The sequence below is a fragment of the Dama dama genome, chromosome 22 (genome assembly GCF_033118175.1).
Source record: "Dama dama isolate Ldn47 chromosome 22, ASM3311817v1, whole genome shotgun sequence".
In the NCBI taxonomy this organism is placed as follows: Eukaryota; Metazoa; Chordata; class Mammalia; order Artiodactyla; family Cervidae; genus Dama; species Dama dama.
This window is the reverse complement of record NC_083702.1, coordinates 35,759,953-35,780,711: the sequence shown is the minus strand read 5'-3', so window position 1 is coordinate 35,780,711 and position 20,759 is coordinate 35,759,953. Positions and strand designations below refer to the sequence as shown.

General features: G+C 37.4%; 1 protein-coding gene across 2 annotated transcripts in view; it reads left to right on the top strand.

Annotated features, from left to right (window-relative positions):
* Positions 1–20,759, top strand: part of ITPR2 (inositol 1,4,5-trisphosphate receptor type 2) — a 556,807-nt gene that overhangs the window by 370,806 nt on the left and 165,242 nt on the right. For both annotated transcript variants that reach the window (XM_061125163.1, XM_061125162.1), the window contains 6 exons: positions 4,357–4,465; positions 5,187–5,374; positions 10,579–10,762; positions 11,462–11,718; positions 15,945–16,145; positions 18,501–18,611. In XM_061125163.1, coding sequence (XP_060981146.1) covers positions 4,357–4,465; positions 5,187–5,374; positions 10,579–10,762; positions 11,462–11,718; positions 15,945–16,145; positions 18,501–18,611 — 1,050 coding nt within the window. The remainder of the gene's footprint in view (positions 1–4,356; positions 4,466–5,186; positions 5,375–10,578; positions 10,763–11,461; positions 11,719–15,944; positions 16,146–18,500; positions 18,612–20,759) is intronic.

Below are 20,759 nucleotides of genomic sequence, written 5' to 3'. Positions count from 1 at the left end.
TGATCTGGTATTAATACTAGCAATGGCATCAATTTTACACAACTTATAGAGCACTTACTATGTGCTGGAAACTGTTCTAAGTACTTACATATTTTCCCCTCACAGAAGCCCCCCGAAGGGTGTTATGATCATTTCATTTGACATTTGTAGGACTGAGTGCTGGGTAGTATATTGAAGTAACTTGCTTAAAACATACCATTAGTATGTGGCATAGAGGGGACTGAAGCACAGATGGTGTGACTCTAGAGTTGAAAGCAGAATATAGGGAGCTCTTTTCCCCTTTCTGTGGCATTCTGAATTCACATAGTTAGAAAACATATGCTTCTAACTTGGCTGGAATTGGATAACAAAACTGTCGCTCATTTGATTTTGATGTTTATGAATCTGGTAAGCGTCTACAATTTCATTTTATCTGCCTGAAAAGAATTTAGAAATAATGACAGATATGGTGCATATTTTAATCTGCCATGAAACACTTCAACTCTCTGATTGGTTTTGAATAGCTTTCTTCTTCTAGCAATATAAAGGGCATATTTTAAAACAGAGGATAAAATGTAGCTTTCTAGTTCTCCTTTAAAAAAACTATTGTTTCTCTATCTCTTGGTTGAGTTCTTGGAGTAATGGGGTTAAAAGGCTCTTACAGAGAATAAAATGGGAGTTCGTTCACGTAGACCTGGGGCTCCATTCATAACAGGTTCTCCTCCAGGAGGTGACTGTGACTTGTGCCATATCAAGAAAAACAGTCCTAGGACTTCCCTGGCAGTTCAGTGGTTAAGACTCTACACTTCATCTGCCGGGGAGCACGTTCGATCCCTGGTTGGGGAACTAAGATCCTGCATGCATGCCACAGCCAAAAAAATTAGTTAATTAATTAATAGTCATACCTTAAAAAGAGAAAAACAGTCCTGTATTTTCACATTTCTCAGTTTTATTTATTGCAGCTAGGCCAACTGTATGTTACAGGGTTTGAGTGAGAAGCAGTCCATTCATGTGTAGAGGTGAGAACCATGATTAGTACAAACTGAGCTGCCCTTTGAAGAAATTACTTCAGTTAATGTGTTCTCACATCTTTCTCCCCAGGTTACAACTTGAACCTTATAATTTATGGGTCTAAAAGGGTCTCTTGTAGCATCTCCTTCTGCTGTAATGAGATACATGATAAAAAGTCCGTTTGACTCCAAGGAAATGTCTTATTTTGTTTTTCCTACCCTTTTGGAAGCATCATTCTTTGGCCAGACGAAATTATTTCAACTCAAAAGGCTTTCTTTTCAAATTTAAATGAGAACTTTTAGTTTCTTGTGTCTTTTATAAGTGCCCCACTTTGGTTTGACAGGGGAGAGTCGAGTTCTCTTCACTGGTAGAATAAGCTCTTAACACCTCACTTTCTCTTCTAAGACTAGTCATCACCTTTACTCACAGCACCCCTATATGAAAAAATCTCAGACGAAGAAAGCATGAAATAGGGAGGAATAATAGATGTGTTCTAAAAATTTTGAGTGTCAGTAAATAAAAGTCACTGTAAGGCTCTGAGTGTCTGTTGGAATTCTTGGCACTGTGACATTTAGGACATTTGTTCCACACTGACTGTGCACGATATAGCTTTGCTGGGATGGTCATCTGGGTTAGCAGGGAAGGTTTGCCATGTGAAACCTCTTCTGAGTCAGCCATTTCCCCTTAAGCACTTCCGTAGGTCTTAGTATACGTCTCTCTTATGGAACTGATCTTATTGTAAATTATTTGAGAGGAGGGTTATATTTTTAAAAAATTATTTGTGTTTTTCATTTATTTCAATTGGAGGATTATTACTTTACAGTATTTTGATGGTTTTTGCCATACATCAGTATGAATCGGCCATAGGTATACATAGGTATACATTGTCCCCTCCATCCTGAATCCCCCTCCCACCCCCCTCCCCACTCTGCCCCTCAGGGTTGTCACAGAGAGAGCACCGGCTTTGGGTGCCCTGCATCATACACCAAACTGTCACTAGTTATCTGTTTTACATATGGTAATACATATGTTATTCTCTCAAATCATCCCACATTCTCCTTCTCCCACTGAGTCTAAAAGTCTCTTCTTTACACCTGTGTCTGAAAGGAGGGTTATATCTTATAAACTTAAGATAGTGCCTAAAATACCGTTGATTCTTAATGAATATTTGTAGAGTGAAGAGGGAAGATAGGATATGTCCATGCCTGCGTGATAAGTCACTTCAGTTGTGTCTGACTCTTTGTGATTCTGTGGACTGCAGCCCACCAGGCTCCTCTGTCCTCGGGGTTCTCCAGGCAGGAATACTGGAGTGGTTTGCCATGTCCTCCTCCAAGGATATGTCCATAAGTAAGACAAAAGAAGAGCTTTCAAACTGAGAATATGATATGAACAAAGAGAAAGACTTAGAAAACTGTGGTTGAGGAATCATCACATAGTTCAGTTGGGTTACAGTATAATGTGTGAAGACACTCTTGGAGCCAACAGTTGAAAAAGTAGAATGGGTAGGTTTTTACAAATCATTTTCAAGTTGGGGGGATATTGGAGCCTAAAAGACAAGAATGATGTGATCACCTTGAAACCAATTGAATTTCTGCCACTTAAGAAAAAAACAAGTTGAAGAGAGAAGAATTAATCCGTTGTGAAAATCTGAGTTTAGTTGCCAGCAGAACCTCCAGCTGTAGATAAGGAAATGTGAATGGAAAGAGAAGGAGAGGCTCCAAAGAACCAGGTCAAGGATGGAGGAGACACATTTGGCAGTGAGACCTGCCCAGTGGATTATGCAAGCAAAGGCTGGAAGAAGTTGCTGATGTGGAGTGGGGAGCTAAGAGTTGGAGAACTGAGGACAAAGCCCGAAGGGCTGGAGAAACAGGGACAACCAAAGCATGAGAGAGAGGAGGTGCAATGGAGTCATGTGTCACAGCAGGAAAGGGAGGCATGCGAAGCAGACATGCGACATGGCCTGGGGCAATGGCCACATTTTGCCGTCAGGAGTTGAGTTCAGGTCTTAGTCTATCACCTGTTAGCAGCATGATCTGCAGCCAGTTGCATAAGCTTTTGGACCACAATGTCCTTACTGTTGCAGTTGTGGTGTTAATGTAAGTAGTTTAAATGTAAGGACTATAGTCCTTACATAATATTTTAAAAACTACCCTTGTCTATTAAAATCATAACCAATAAAATGGAAGATTTGGAGTTATCTATATTTCTTCTGTTCATGCAAGCAACTATATTGCAAAATATGCTATTTTAAAATCTCTTGTAATCCATATAAAATTGAAGACAGAAAAAATTTTGGTATATGATAGGAGTTTATTGACAATAAGTGGTAAAAATGATTTTTGCAATAAATCATGTGGGAACAATTGATGTCAATATGGAAAAGATTAAATTAAGATCTTACCTTTCACCTGGCACAAAATTCAGTTCAAATTGGAGTATAGATCTAAATGTGAAAGGCAAAATTTTCAACTTTTGGAAGAGTATATTTGAAGATGTCTTTCTGAACCAGAGTTGGAAAGAATTTCTAACAAAAAAACAAAAACACAAGACTAGTGGAAAACAGTGATAAATGTGCTTGCATTAAAATTAAACAGCTCTTTTCGTTAAAAAGTGGTGAAAGAGGAGTAATAAACAGAAGACTTTACAACATATACAACTGACAAAGGACTAGAAATTAGTATATATAAGGAACTCCTTTTTGTTAATAGCAAAAGAAATAATCCAATTGAAAAAAATCAGGTAAACAAACTCTTTCTAAAAGAGGAAATCCAAACAACCAATTAGTATATGACTATCTGTCAACCTTATTAGCAATCAACAGTAGAAAACAGGAATTTTTGAATTGTGTGTTTGATAGACTATCTTTTGCCCACTGTCTTCTGAATAAAGCTCTTGGAATTTAAATATAATTCACTCTGTCTTATCAAGCTTAAATTTTTGAGCACCTTCTGTATACCTAGGACTTTTTCTAGCTCTTTTTACTGGGCCTATCTAAGTGAAGGCTTTTCCTTTCCAATTCTTAGGTTATTTATCAATCAGTGTTTTCTTTAGACGCCATGAGTATTCTGACCGACACTGGGACCTTCAGCTTTTGAAGCAATTTAAAATGTATAGAGTTTGTGACTGTATTGTTCTATTAAACATACTGTATATTTATGCTTTATTTCTTGGAGAGGCAACATTTTTTGTTATTTTCATGGGAAATATTGGCAGATCTTTGCCTTAGAAAATATTATGCAATGTTAGTTTTTCCATGTTCAACATCATTGATAAAATGCATTTTAAGTGGCATTTTAATGTATTGATAGCTCTCCCTTTTACTAGAAAAATAAACAATAAAATTTTTCTTATCCTTTTTATTATTAGGGTAATACATTAAGAAAAATCCTCCTGAATCGATACTTTAAAGGTGATTATGGAGTCTCTATAAATGGACACCTCTCTGGAACCTACTGCAAAACTGCACAAGGAGGAGGCAAGATATCATTTTTCCCTTTATTTTCAAATTTTAATAACGTCTGTGCATGCCGGTATTATTCTAGTGTTTTACTTAAAATAGCACAAATATGAAAAAATTAATTTAAAAAGCACCATCATCAGCCATAGCAAAAAGAAAATCCTGCCATTTGTGTCATCTAGGATGGACCTCAAGGGCATTATGCTAAGTGACATATGTTATGTATGTGACAATCAGTTATGTATGTAATCTAAAAACTCCAAACTCAGAGAAACAGAGATCAGATTTGTGGTCTCCGGATACAGAGAGTGGGGAGTAGAGAAATTAAGTGAAAGTGGTCAAAAGGAACAAACTTTCAGTTAAATCAATAAATCTTGGGACTGTAATATACAGCATGATGACTGTCGGTAACAACATTGTATTGCATATTTGAAAGCTGTTAAGAAAATAGATCCTAAAAGTTCTCATCACAAGGAATACAAATTAACTTTATGAGATGATGAATTTAATCTTATTGTAGTCATCATTTTTCAGTATATACATTTATCAAATTATTAATGTTGTACACCTTAAACCTATACAATGTTATATATTAATTATATCTCAATAAAACTGGAAAAATAAGTATAAAGCACATTAAAAACCCTTTGTATGATTTTGGGTTCATGAAACAAATTTGAACCTTAGAATTAATTTTGCCTTTTGACAAAGGTTTACTTATTATTTTTCCTAATCACAGGAAGCTTTTCTGGGCAAGATTCAGATAAGATGGGGATATCCATGTCAGATATTCAGTGTCTCCTGGATAAAGAAGGTGCATCTGAACTTGTCATCGATGTTATAGTGAATACCAAAAATGACAGAATTTTTTCAGAAGGCATCTTACTTGGCATTGCTTTGCTGGAAGGAGGGAACACACAAACTCAGGTACCTGCTCACCATCATTGCCGCTGGTTACATTTGGTTACTTTGTATTTCTTACTTCTTTGTCTTGGAAACCTAGGTAATGATTTTTCATTAAGTTTCTCATGACTATCTCAAAAAGAAAAAAAAAAAAAAAACCCCAACAACCTTGTATCACATTTTCCTTATAAATTTTTTGATTTGCTGTAGTAACTACATTGTTGTTGTTGTATAGTCAGGAAGTCCTGTTAGATTCTTTTGCAACCCCGTGGACTGTAGCCTGCCAGACTCCTCTGTCCGTGGGATTTTTCAGGCAAGAATACCGGCATGAGTTGCCTTTTCCTTCTCCAGGGGATCTTCTTGATCCAGGGGTTGAACCCAAGTCTCTTGCATTGGCAGACGGGTTCTTTACCACTGAGCTACCTGGAAAGCAGAACTTTGCAAATTATTCAGTGAAGCAGAACATTCCAGAAATTCTCATTTGCCTGGGGAAAGTTTAGGCTGACTAAGCAGATTAGGACAACATTTTGACTTATCCCAGAATTATATGTAAAAAAAGGAATTAAGTGCATTTATTAAATGAGGTAATACATATATAAATTCCTCATATAGTACTTGACATTAAAACAAGTTCTGATAACATTCACCGTGCATCTCAGTTACTTTTTCAGAAACGGAGAACTCTTCTGTTCCCTGTTCCCCAAATGTGCCAGCGCTTGTTACCCTGCTGCCTCTGAGTAGGTGAAGCTTTCACTGCTGTGGGGAGAGAAGAACCATTCCTTCTTTTTTTGTTCTGTTTACTCATTCAGCTCAGGAGGGGTGACTTGAGCGTCATCATTTATCTATTCAGCACTCCACTCCAGTGAGCAATGTGCTCACCTGCACATGGGATCACACCACTGTTTCCCGAAGGCACACGCATGACTTAGAAACTCCTGCCAAGTTGCCCCTGAACTTCAGCACACCTAAAGGCAGAGCTCCCTGTGTGATGCTGAGAGCTGGGACGTGTTTCCAGGGAACAGGCTTCCTCCTCCCAGCCCTGCCACTCACTAACCAGATATTTCCAGGTTTGCCTTGGTCAGGAAGGCAAACAACTAATTGGCAATTCCAGAATCTATTTTCCCTATTTATGGCAAGTAGACACCACATCTTATTAAGCACTAAAAAAAAAAAAACATGTTGCTTCTAAAGATACCTTTCCAAAACACATATTATTCTCCTGCTTAACGTCAGTCACTTTCCCCTAAAAAGGCAAATGCTCCTTCATGATCTAGTCTCTTCAAGTTTTCTAACTTTCCTCTCTTGCTCCATGTCTGCCCACCTCCATCCTTGCTCTTGTGCACCAGCTGTGCTAAGCTCTTTATAGCCCCTGAGATGTGCTGTGCCATTTCTCATGTCACTTTCTCCTCTTTGAGGACTCAACTCATGAACTTCTCTTGGAAGCCTTTTCTCACCCCGGGTCCCACTGGGCAGAATTGCCCACTGGTGACTCCATGCTTCTGCTGCATCCTGCAGATGTCTGCAGTAGCGTTTCCGCATCTGTGTGTGTCTGTGTGCCTCTTCGTGAGTACAGCAGGCTCTGTCTAGTGAATTATGAATCCTTAGAGGTTGAGACCACATGTTTTCCATCTTCACATCCCTTGTTTCTGGCACCGTGTCTGGCCCAGCCTAGGGATTCAGTAAATAATCAGAAGTGAACATCCCTATGAATGAGTGGTCCAAGTCCATTTCTATTCACAAAGTCTTCCCTACTTGGCTGTGGCCTTTGGGACCGATTCTTTATCTGAACTCCCATAGCATTTGCTTCTTGGATGCTCACTTGGCATTTTTCCTGTGCTGCTTTGCTTGGTTGTTATCTATATGACATTCCGTTTCTCCAGTTAAATGCCATCTTCTTTAAAGTAGGGTTATCATGTCTTGTTCTTCATATCTACAGCTTTATAGCCATCTGACAAATACTTGATGAAATAGAATTCAGTGATTTTTGTTTATGAAAGTCTTTTGAATGGGTTATGACAGTCTTGTTTACCAGCCTTACACTATCCAGATTTCTCACTTATCTACATCATTGTGTAACCCAGATGTCAACTGTGTGCTCCTGGCCCTAAGAGGTCTAGTTGAGGTCAGCTTGAATGCTTGCCCTCCCCAAGACTTCTGTCAAAATCCAGGGGGATATATATTCTAATTGTCTCATTGGCCACTGTTGAATTGCTTACTTAGTTCAGGGATTGTCTTGACACCCAGGTTCTGTAGTCCTGAATTAGGGTTCTGATACCCTTTCTTAAGTTTTACCCTCCTAGCTACATAAATCAATTTATATGTTTAAATGTACTTAATTAAAAATTGGTTGAGGGGAGGAGAAAGAAGATGGTTAAATTACAATTTCAAAGTGTACACTAATAATAGCAACAGTGAGAATAATGCCTCCTAAACACTAGGCTCTCCTAGTGCTTTCTGCGTATTAGCTTGGTTAATCCTCACAACAACCTGTGCAGGAACTCGAATCCTATCTCATCTTACCAAAGAAGAATCTGAGATACACGTCAGCTCACGTAGCTGGTGAGAAATCAAGCTAGGATTGGAGCCCATGCAGACTGGCTGCAGTGTCTGTGCTCTTAGGCACTATAAACATCTCCTTCCGGGCCTTCCTTGGTGGTCCTCTGGTTAAGAATGCACCTTGCAATGCAGAGGTCATGGATTTGATTTCTGGTGGTTGAACCAAGATCCTACATGCTGCAAAGCAGCTAAGCCTGCACCCCACAACAGAAGACCCCATATGATGCAGCTAATAAATAATAAATATTTAAACTGTCCTTTCTAAAATATCTTTCTGTCTACTCACTCCTGGGAAGTTTCACTGACTGACCACCCCGCATTACTTCATGTCTCTGGGTTCTCACTTCATTTCTCTTCTCTGCCCTCTCATTTCTTGTTGCCCTCCATCCTTCTTGGGGGGAAGTCCTTCCTCTATCACATGGAACTGTTTTTCTATCACCTTGGCTCCTGAAAAAACAAAACAAAACAGGGCGTTTCCCCTTATACTCTGAAGCTTATGGAGGTGGTTTCCTAACCAAAACCTGCACCTTTGTGAGGGATTAAATTGTTATGCTACCTCTTGAGATTATATATATATGATAAAAGCATGCTATTTATCTTTATTAAAGTCATACTGTTCAGCTTTGTTCCTTTGTTCAGTCACTCAGTTGTGTTTAATTCTTTGCGACCCCAGGGACTGCAGCATGCCAGGCTTCCCTGTCCTTCACCATCTCCCAGAGCTTGCTCAAACTCATGAGTTAGTGATACCATCCAACCATCTCATCCTCTGTTTTCCCCTTCTCCTCCTGCCCTCAATCTTTCCCAGCATCAGGGTCTTTTCTAATGAGTCAGTTCTTCACATCAGGTGGCCAAAGTGTTGGAACCTCAGCCTCGGCATCAGTCCCTCCAGTGAATATTCAGGATTGATTTCCTTTCTAGTTTTTAAAAGTCCATGTAAATCATTTGTTATTTTGAGCTTAAAGAGTTATTTTATATAGTGATTTAGAGTCAGAGAATCTAGATTTAAATCCTATCTCTATTACTACTATATAATATTGGGCAAGTCGTTTACATTCACCAAATTTTATTTTATTGATATATAAAATGGAAGAAGTATGCTCTGTTAATCACATAGTTGTCCTGAAAGGATCAACGAGATAATACATGTCAAGGAATAACAAAAATTATAAAATTTTGTGTTAGTAGAACCACAAAGTTCTATAACTTCCTCATTAATATATAGGAATCCCTTTCTGCCTTCTAATGGCATTATATTGAAAATATTAGGGTTCAAGCATAAGAGTAATTTATGGGACCATAGAGGTCTCTGAAATCTGCCTTTATCCTCTGAATTAACAGGACTAGCTTGATGGTTTCACTGTGGTTGCTATGGTTACTGTGGCTTTTTGGCCTGCTTTCTTGAATTGTTGCTAGCCCTCTGCCTAGTGCTTCCCCCGTGTAGGTATGAAACCAACTTGTAAGACTTTATGAAAACGCTTTGAGAATGTGCATCACCCGCAGCAGAAATTTCAGGACAGGTATCCATTTCCAGGTCTGATGTCCTTAGACAGACTCTCACCTGCAAGTCCCAGGACCTGTAAGTCATGGTTTCAGGCACTTTTTCAGGAAAGGACATCTGTAGGAACCAAACTCCCCAAAATTGTCTACTCTATTGGATTACGGGCAATACTACTTGATCTGGAAGTCATTATTTCTTCAGATGTTTTCTTCCCATTGTCTCTCATCAAGTTTGTATAACTCTTCTCATATCAGTACAGTGACTAGAATTACTATCTTTATTAATTATTTTTACTGTATTTCTCTTGTTTGTGTTGTGTCTGTCCTGTGGTTTTAGTCTTAATAACTTAAAATTTCACCACCCAATGTGAATCCTGTCTTGTCCAGAGCATATCATGTTTCCTAACTCCTACCTCTTCTGGATACTTCTCCAAGCAGACCATGATTAGGGCAGATGATCTCAAGGCTCATTATTTCCAGAGATGTGTTTTTATCATACTTTGACTGTTGAATCCTTTCCACATCATTGATGATTGTGAAGCAGAGTTCACTTCATGCATTTTAGGGTGGGCTTGTCCTAGATCCTATGCAAAGCAATGTAGCTAATAAAATACCCAAGGGACTTAGTACCTGTTTATCAGTGGGTTCCTATGCGTGAGGCTGCCATGGTAACACAGAGAAAAATAACTCTTTACCTAAGTAAAAAGTAAAGATGATCACAGGATCACAGAATTAGTGGTTGTTTTCCAGTCTAGATTACAAAGTTGTGAAGGCAGGAATCGTAACTGTTTTTCCTGAGTGTTCTGTTACTTCACAGCATGGGGCCTAGAACATAGTAGGACCTCAATAAATAGTAATGCACAAAATATGACTTCATAATAATATAAAAATCAAAGAGCTCTTTGCATACCACTTACAGTGTTCTTATGAAATTTTAAAACAAATAATCACTAAAGGTGACTTCAATAACATAAAATTATGTTGAATTTTAGTGGAAAGTACTAAGCAAATATAAGCTGTTATTAGGACACAGTAAATAGTATAGGAAACTGTTAAAGCTGTCAGTTTATGAAATAATCATGAGCAGCACATTAAATATGGGCTTTTATCCATAATGCTTATGTTTATTTCAAACACCCTTGGGGGTCAATGTCTTAAAATATGTTTTCTTGCAGTATTCCTTCTACCAGCAGTTACATGAACAAAAAAAATCAGAAAAATTCTTCAAAGTTCTCTATGACCGAATGAAGGCTGCTCAGAAAGAGATAAGATCAACAGTGACAGTTAACACCATCGACTTAGGTAACAAAAAAAGGGATGATGACCCAGAACTGATGACATCTGGCCCACGAATGAGAGGTAAAGGACTAGTTGAGTATTTGGGAGGATGAGTAAGAGAAAAGAGGGTAACACGATTTTTAGATCTCATTTATCTTTGTCATCTCACTTACCTTAGTCTAATTATCCAACCTGTGCCTCTGTGTATAGAACACTGTCCTTGAATTTTTGTGGTCATGGTATTGACCTTCAAATAGCTTTGTGGGGTCAGCCTCAAACAAGGAATTATCAGTGCAAAGCAACTAGTGACGTGAAAATATTTGATTTCATTGTGAAATTCATGGTAAAGAACAACTACCCAAACCTTCTGAATGCTCATGAAATGTAAACTGTAAGAACCAAAATTATAGCACTAAACTCTGTGAAAGGTTCTTGGAATTTGGAATAACAAAGTCATCAGATAGTAAAAAAAAAATCATGTAAATATTTTGAACTTTGTACTATTTTCTCACTTTTTTGTATTCAGGAGCTCTTAATTTTATATTTATCAGAAAGACAAGAGCCCTTCTAAAATGGGCTAAGCATTAAGATCTTTAAAAAAAAAATATCCCAGTGCATATTTAACTTTTTGGCTGCTCCTTCAGATTCTTTTGGGAGAAGTTGTTGCACCTCTTGTCAGGTGATTTGAAGTCCAGTCGTTAGAGAATTTGGGTAACTGTCTTCTTTTAATTAGCAAATGGAAGTTAATTCATAAATATAAGAGTACTGCTTTATTTTCAGTAAGAGATTCATCATTACATCTAAAGGACGGAATGAAAGGGCAGTTAACAGAAGCTTCTTCAGCCACATCCAAAGCATACTGTGTCTACAGAAGAGAAATGGATCCCGAAATAGACATGATGTGTGCAGGACCTGAAGCGGGAAACGCGGAGGACAAGTCCGCCGAGGAAGTCACGATGAGCCCTGCCATTGCCATCATGCAGCCGATTCTGAGGTTTCTGCAATTACTCTGTGAGAATCACAACCGGGAGCTGCAGGTACTTGTTCTGTTTTGTGTGAGAGCTAAGCATCCAGCCTATGATGATAGTGATTAAATTCAGATAAAACTAACAAGTCTTGGAGAGATAATAAGTCAAGTTTTGGAGAGATAGTAAGAATAATGGTGCTTTTCTGAAATGAGAAGAAATTTTGGTATCTGGGTGAAGAAAAATGAGAAGAAAATTCCTTTATGCATTCCTACAGTATCATTCTTTGCATCCTCAGCTCACATCTCTCCAGTCTCAGTGGGTATCATCTAACCTTAGGACTGTGAGATTTGTTGAATAAGGTCAGTTTTGCCTCATCTGTACCTTTCAGGGTTTTATAAGACTTAGAGGGCCTTCATCATTGCCAATTCAGTTCATATTTCTTGAGTGAGGATACCAGTGGGAGACTTTAATACCCCACTCACAACTATGGATAGATCAACTAAACAGAAAATTAACAAGGAAACACAAACCTTAAATGACACAATGGACCAGCTAGACCTAATTGATATCTATAGGACATTTCACCCCAAAACAATCAACTTCACCTTTTTCTCAAGTGCACACGGAACCTTCTCCAGATACAGAGTATCTTTATATGTCTTTATTATAAACAGAGTTAATATATTTTCTATTATAAACAGAGTTAATATATGTTTTTATTATAAACATTAATATAGAAGAGGATTGTTTTGCTTTTGAAGTTTAGTTGATTTACAATATAGTGTTAGTGTCAGGACTACAGAAAAATGATTCTGTTTTATATTTATATATTATATTTAAATATTTAAATATTATATATATATTAAATATATATTAATATATATATATATATATATAATCTTTTAAAATTACTTTCCATTAAAGATTATTACAAGATATTGAATAGTTCCCAGTGCTGTACAGTAAATCCTTAACATTTATCTATTTTATATGTGAAAGTGAAAGTGTTAGTTGCCTAGTCATGTCTGACTCTTTGGGACTCCATGGACTGTTGCCCAGCAGGCTCGTCTTCCATGGAATTCTCCAGGCAAGAATACTGGAGAGGGCAGCCATTCCCTTCTCTGGAGGATCTTCCTGACCCAAGGACCAAACCTGGGTCTTCCACATTGCAGGCAGATCTCTGCCTTCTGCACCACCAGGGAAGACCTATTTTATATATGGCAGTGTGTGTTTGTTAATCCCTTGTGTGTGTGTGCTCAGTTGCCAACTTGTATCGGACTCTCTGCAGCCCGATGGACTGTAACCCAACAGGCTACTCTGCCCATGGAATTTTCCAAGCAAGAATACTGGAGTGGGGTGACATTTCCTCCTCCAGGGAATGGGAATCTTCCTGACCCAGGGATTGAACCCATGTCTCTTGTGTCTCCTGTATTGGCAAGGGTTCTTTACCACTAGTGTTACCTGGGAAGCCCTTTAGTAGTTACCTTATCAAATTGCAAACATCTGTTAGATCATAGAAAAAGCAAGGGAATTCCAAAAAAACAACATATACTTCTACTTTGATGTAGAAGAGCCTTTGACTCTGTGGATCACAGCAAACTGTGGAAAATTGTTTAAAAGGTGGGAATAAAATAAATAAATAAATAAATAAAATAAAAGGTGGGAATATAAGACCATTTTGCCTGCCTCCTGAGAAACCTGCATGCATGTCAAGAAGCAACAGTTAGAACCTTACATGGAACAACAGATTGGTTCAAAATTGGGAAAGGCATACATCAAGGCTGTATATTGTCACCCTGGTTATTTAACTTACATGCAGAGGACATCATGTGATATGCTGGGCTGGATGACTCACAAGCTGAAATCAAGATTGCCAGGAGAAATATCAACTACCTCAGATATGCACATGATACCACACTAAAGGCAGAAAGCAAAGAGGAACTAAAGAGCGTCTTGATGAGAGTGACAGAGGAGAGTGAAAAAGCTGGCTTAAAACTCAACATTCAAAAAAGTAAGATCATGGCATCTGGTCTCATCATTTCATGGCAAATAGATGGGAGGAAAATGGAAACAGTGGCTGACTTTATTTTCTGGCACTCCAAAATCACTGAACGGTGACTGCAGCCATGAAATTAAAAGATGCTTTCTCCTTGGAAGAAAAGCTATGACAAACCTAGAGAGCATCTTAAAAAAAGCAGAGCAAACTGGAAATAGAACTGCCATATGACCCAGCAATCCCACTCCTGGGAATACACACTGAGGAAACTAGATCTGAAAGAGACATGTGCACTCCAATGTTCATCACAGCACTGTTTATAATAGCCAGGACATGGAAGCAACCTAGATGCCCATCAGCAGACGAATGGATAAGGAAGCTGTGGCACATATACACAATGGAATATTACTCAGCCGTTAAAAAGAATACATTTGAATCAGTTCTAATGAGATGGATAAAACTAGAGCCCATTATTCAGAGTGAAGTAAGCCAGAAAGATAAACACCAATACAGTATACTAACACATATATATGGAATTTAGAAAGATGGTAATGATAATCCTATATGCAAGACAGAAAAAGAGACACAGATGTACAGAACAGACTTTTGGACTCTATGGGAAAAGGCGAGGGTGGGATGTTTTGAGAGAACAGCATCGAAACATGCATATTATCAAGTGTGAAACAGATTGCCAGTCCAGGTTGGATACATGAGACAAGTGCTCAGGGCTGGTGCACTGGGAAGACTCAGAGGGATGGGATGGGGAGGGAGGTGGGAGGGGGGATCGGGATGGGGAACACATGTAAATCCATGGCTGGTTCATGTCAATGTATGGCAAAAACCACTACAATATTGTAAAGTAATTAGCCCCCAACTAATAAAAATAAATGGAAAAAATAAAAAAATAAAAAGCAGAGACATCCCTTTGCCAACAAAGGTCCATCTAGTCAAAGCTATGGTTTTTCCAGTAGTCATGTATGGATGTGAGAGTTGGACCATAAAGAAGGCTGAGTGCCAAAGAATTGATGCTTTTGCACTGTGGTATTGGAGAAGACTCTTGAGAGTACCTCGGACTGCAAGGAGATCAAACCAATCAATCCTAAAGAAAATTAACCCTGAATATTCATGGGAAGGACTGGTGCTGAAATGCTAGTACTTTGGCCACCTGATGGGAAGAACCAACTCATTGGAAAAGACCCCAATGCTGGGAAAGATTGAAGGCAGGAGGAGAAGGGGACGACAGAGGATGAGATGGTTGGATGGCATCACCAACTCAATGGACATGAGTTTGAGCAAGCTCTGGAAGATGGCAAAGGCAGCAAAGCCTGTTGTGCTGTGGTCCATGGGGTCTCAAAGAGTCGGACATGACCTCGTGACTGAATAACAGCAGTTACTAGATTAATTATTACTAAGTTAATTACTAAATTATTACTAAATTGTGTTTATGTCAGTACATATTGAAGTACCTCCTTCTTTTTCTTCAAGTATTTACTTATTTATTTGGCTGCATTGAGTCTTAGTTGCACACACAGGATCTTCACTGTATCATATGAGATCTTTTAGTTGTGGTGGGCAGGCCCTGGAGCATACAGACTATGCGGGCTTAGTTACTCCTCTGCAATTTGGGATCTTACTTCCCTGACCGGGGATCAAACCTTCATCTCTTGCACTGCAAGAAAGAATCCCAATGATTGAATCACCAGGAGAGCCCTCTGAAGTACCTCCTTCTTATAGCTTCTAAGTATTCCAGTGTTTGATATACAATTATTTATTAAATCAGTCACACTGTGGTTGGTATGGTGTGATTTTCAGTTGGGGCTATTACAAGCAGTGTGCTCTGGATCTCTTTGTAGTTGTCTGTTACTGAAAATGTTGACAGGTCCTCCAAGTTGCCCTTCTTAGTGGTTGTATCATTTGAAGCTGCACTATGTTTAAGGGATTGCTTAGTTGACTGTTCGATCGCTTCTTTCCCTAATTAACTACATCTGGTTTCCTTTTTCTTTTCTCCTTACCTGCTACTTAATTATGTTGCCCTTTGTATATAATTTTAAGATAATAACATTGAGAGATGTTGTTATGAACTGTATTGATAAATACAGATGCTTGAAAAATATATCTCTCTTTTCTTAATCCCAAGAGAAATGTAATAAATGTGAATACTTCCTTTTAAAGAGCAGATCCGTTCCACACTGCCATGGGGATCCTCTTGAGTTGGATAAACACTCATAGAAAGAAAACTGAAACCATTTAGCATAGGGATTTTTTTTAATGCCTTGGGTATATTTTCTTTTGTGTTTAGAACTTCCTAAGGAATCAAAACAACAAAACCAATTACAACCTGGTCTGTGAGACCCTTCAGTTTTTGGATTGCATTTGTGGAAGTACAACAGGGGGCCTGGGACTCTTGGGTCTCTACATCAACGAGAAGAATGTGGTGCTGGTCAACCAGACTCTGGAGAGCTTGACTGAGTATTGTCAAGGTCCATGCCATGAAAATCAGGTAACTGAAAGCAGTCCTTCATGAAAATTATTCCAACCAGTCAGCCAAAGGATCAAGTTGGTGAAAGAGCCAAGCTTTGTGTGCATTTGAAAGATCTTTCTTTTACTTTGCCAGATATTTTTACTTTCCTAACAAAGCATACAAAGACTGAATTATGGACTAGCAAATACTATGCCATATTTTAATTTAATTTAACTGTAAAAGGAAATTCCCATGAAAACATCCCAGATAAAAATCAGAGTACAATATGTGTTTTCATCATTGATCAGTTTTCATCTTTAGTCAGTCTCTCCAGGATTTGTGGCATCAACTCCCTTTGGCTTCTTCGGCGCCACTGCAGTGCATTGTGTATATTACCATCTCTATATTGACAGTAAATGTAGCAAATAGGTCATATTGCTCCCATTTTGCTGATAGCTAGATTGTGACTCAGAAATTAAGTGACATTCAGGTCCCAGAGTAATGGAATCTCTTAAGTTGTAAGGCCATTCTTAAAACTCAGGACTTGTGGTTGAGTCTAAACAAAGTGCCCTTTTGACTGTATAACATTTTCCAGGGCAAAGTTTTGACTCCCTCTTCCAGAGTATTTGTCTCTGATTCCATTTTCTTGGATATCACAGACACAGAGAAGGAGTAGAAGATGGGATACTTGGGTTGGTAAAGGGCGGGGGCCAGCCTGGAGTTTATTGACTCGGCATCCACACAGGTGTTATGGAGCTACCATCACAAGCATGGATCCACCCTGGAAGGAAGAATTTTCAAATCACAAACATTTCTGGATATAAATTTTAAAGAAGCCACTGAGACCAAATGTCAGTGCTTGACACAGGAAAGAAATGTTGAAAAGTAATTGCTTTTCTATTGCAAATTATATGACATATGTACAAAGTACACACACATACATGTACATACATAGGTATGTAGAGCAGAAATATGACAATTATTGACATAAGTAATTTGTTATAGGGATCTTTACCCCCTGTAATATGCATGTGACATGGTGAAAGAGTTTGTGGATTTTGCTCTGTATTATATTTCACTCTTCCAGGTCAATAATATAAGAAAACCTAACTGTTGATTTTAAGTTAAAGAAATATATGCAAATTCAAAGATTTCATTTTGTTGTTGGTTAAAATCAAGTAAATCTATAATAGAAAGCATGTATTCTCCACTCTTGGTTTTTTAAGAAAATGAAACTGAGTTTTGAAAGTTACTAAATCAAGTTAGCTCTAAAAATAGAAATTAATAATAATATAGCGTGAATCCCATATACTCTAAAAACAAGGTTACTATGATCCCCATGCTCTGGAAATATGTGGAAGGAAGGAAAATTGCTAGCTAATTTCAGAAATGATCTGCAAGTTGATTTCCTCTAAGTTTCGCAAACACTGTCATGATCAAAAGAACCTCAGGAAATGTAGATGAATGGAAGATACCTCTCCTTGGTGTCAGGCGAGTAAAAATTTCCTTGTGTGAAGAGAGAAATGAAGCCCATCCTGAAAAATAGCAATCCTTTCAGAATTACCTTGCTTTTACTCTTTCTCATTTATCTTACCTGGGTTTCAGTTTTTCAAACCTCTTTGACTCTGGATGCTGCATGGTAAGATGTAGTTCCACAAATTCCAACCATTAGTTCCCGATTTTCAAGTTGTATAAAATGCATTAAATTCAGAGTCCTAGCACAGTAGGCCCTAACCTTCAAAATACTGACATTTATCTCTCAGGGTACTTTATAAACTTTCCCCAAGTTAGATTCCTCTATAAATTGCTTAAGTTTAAGGAATCTGTTGACCTTTTCCCTCAACCAGCATAACTGACACGATGTCTGAAATATCAGGAGGTGACTGTATTCCCAGCACAGTCAACAGCGTAGATTGTTACTCATTTAGCATTAAATAGCGGAGAAATGAAGATGCCACATCATTACAGATAAACTTGACTTACAAACCTTGGGCATAAGGTTTTTATAAATAGGAATATTCTCTTAAAATTGATCAGATCTTAAAATTCTAAATGTAAAGAATTTCTCTAATGAAGGACATATAAAAATTTATAGACCATTGTTTTTTGAAATTCTACAAAAATCATTCACCTGAAAAGATACCTGTTTCATACAATGTCTTTCTCTGTGTTCTTCATACAAGTCTTTTAATTAACACTAATCAAATAATAGACTCTATGTAAGAGAATAAGTAAAGTTAAATCTTTGACTTATCTTAGACGTAATCTCAAAGTTAAATCTTAATTGTATTTTAAAGGTCAAAAAGCTAAGGTGATTCTGCTGTTTTATGTCGTGGCCTCTAGTGCTCTTATGTTGTAAATAGACTGTTATTTTTAAAATATTTTGTTTTCTAGACATGTATTGCTACTCATGAATCTAATGGAATTGATATCATCATTGCTTTGATTCTAAATGACATAAACCCTCTTGGTAAATATCGAATGGACCTGGTGCTCCAGCTAAAGGTAAAGTAAGCCCAGTGGGGCAAAGGGGAAAGTGACATTCTCTGTATGAAACTCACTTTCAGAGTTGACTCTAAATGCTCAAGTAGGTCTTCTAAAAAGCAAGCATATTATTATATTTTCAAGTAATGCATTGACAGAAAGGGATAGTAAAAGGCCAGTGAGCACTGAATTCCTGATAAAGTGTCAAATAAGATTTGAGGACACGTTACTGGAAGTGTTTTTAAGCAGTCTTTTTGTTTCACTGCTCTTCTTTTCTATTTTTCATTATCTAGAGAAACATAAGATGCTGAACATTCACTATGCCATATGTTTTTAATTCGTCTTGACTATAGAATTCTTATCTAACAAGTCACAATTAATGAGACTATGGTAGAAGAGGGCTCTGTTTTAGTTTTATGTCTATTTCCCGAAAGTTGTTTTCTTTTATATTAGAATTTTAATTTTTTTCTCCAATACTGTAAGCCATTTTCAAGCTCCCTTTGAGAAGTTTTTGTTTAGTTGCTAAGTCATGTCCAACTCTTTTGCAACCCCATGTTCTCTGTCCATGGGATTTTCCAGACAAGAATAGTGGAATGGGTTGCCGTTTCCTTCTCCCCGGGGTTTTCCTGACCCAGGGTCCAAACCAGTATCTCCTGCATTACAGGCGGATTCTTTACCACTGAGCCACCAGGGAAGCCCCCTTTGAGAAGTTGCTTTAGCTTAAATCATGTGCATACTTTGCAGCAGTTCCATTTATCAGAGGTCAGGAGCACAATGGCATTTTGAAAAAAATTTCTTCAACTTTTTGTTCAAATGGAAATAGATAAATGAATATACACAAGAAACTATATAATTCCAAATAAAAAGACATGATATTCAATTGAGATGAATTATTAAAGACTGCATATATTAGGTGTTAGAACTAAAAACTTTGCTTATTTAAAATTTTTCTGTAAACATAGGGTTGATCCAATATTATAGAGAGGATAAAGTTTACCTTTTACAGGTAAATGTATGGCCAAGAAGGATAGAAATGGTATTTTTATAATTTTTTCTAAATATAGATTTAGATCACATAATGGAATACACATATGTACTAAAATATGTGGAGATTGTGCTAATGGCTCTTAGTAAGCAAACAGAGTTATGTTTGCGTATTTTCACTATTTTTATTTGCAGCAGGTATCAGCTTTGGGTCTTTCTCTTCATAAATGAGAAACAAGGTGATCCGCATGCAGATGACACTTGTGTCCTTTTCCTCATTAACTTCATTGTTCAGTTAGCAAAGTCAGCTTGGCCTATATGATAGCTTAATTTGAGTTACTAGAAAAAAAAAAGATTTTATCTTGAATTCATCTTTAACCATATTTCAGAAAGAAACCGCATTTTGAAGCCTTAGATATTTTTAAAAATCTTTCATTTAACTACTTACACCTTTAAATCTCATTTTTTTTTTAAAAAATCTCATTTTTAATTGATGTAACTTAACTGGGGGAAATACTGAAGGATTCATCAACTTAAAGTGTAGGGGACTTCCCTGGCAGTCTAGTGGTTAAGACTTCACCTTCCAATGCAGGGGTTGTGGGTTGAATCCCTAGTTGGGGAGCTAAGATTGTACATGTCATGGCAGAAAAAAAAAAAAAAATCAGAAGCCATTTTGCGACAAGTGCAGCAAGGACTTTAAAAATGGTCCACATCAAAAAAATCTAAAAAATAGACTAAAACAATGTATAAACATATAGATTATTTACAAATTCAGACCTATGGCTGGGGGAAAAACCTAAATGATAGGGTATGACTTAATTGTATGAAGATATTCTTGGCTATTCAAATGAAAATCTGTTTTGAAAAAAGGGTCATTTAAAATTTCATTTATGTTACCTTTTCAAAATATGACAGTTGGATAGGTCAAGGTATGTGTAAAATAGAAAATGAATGAATTTGAATTGAAATATTTATAATATTTTGCTAAGAGAGATGAGTGTATGTTTCTAAATAATCCATGAGGCTTTGTACATAATGGCCAATATGAGAACAGTGTTTGTAAGACAGAGTGATATAGTATACTGGCAAATTTTAGAAGGTATAGGTAGGATGCTTTTAATTGTAAATTCCCTGGAACATTATAGAGATGCCATATGAAAAAAATGTTAAGGTTTTATTATATAT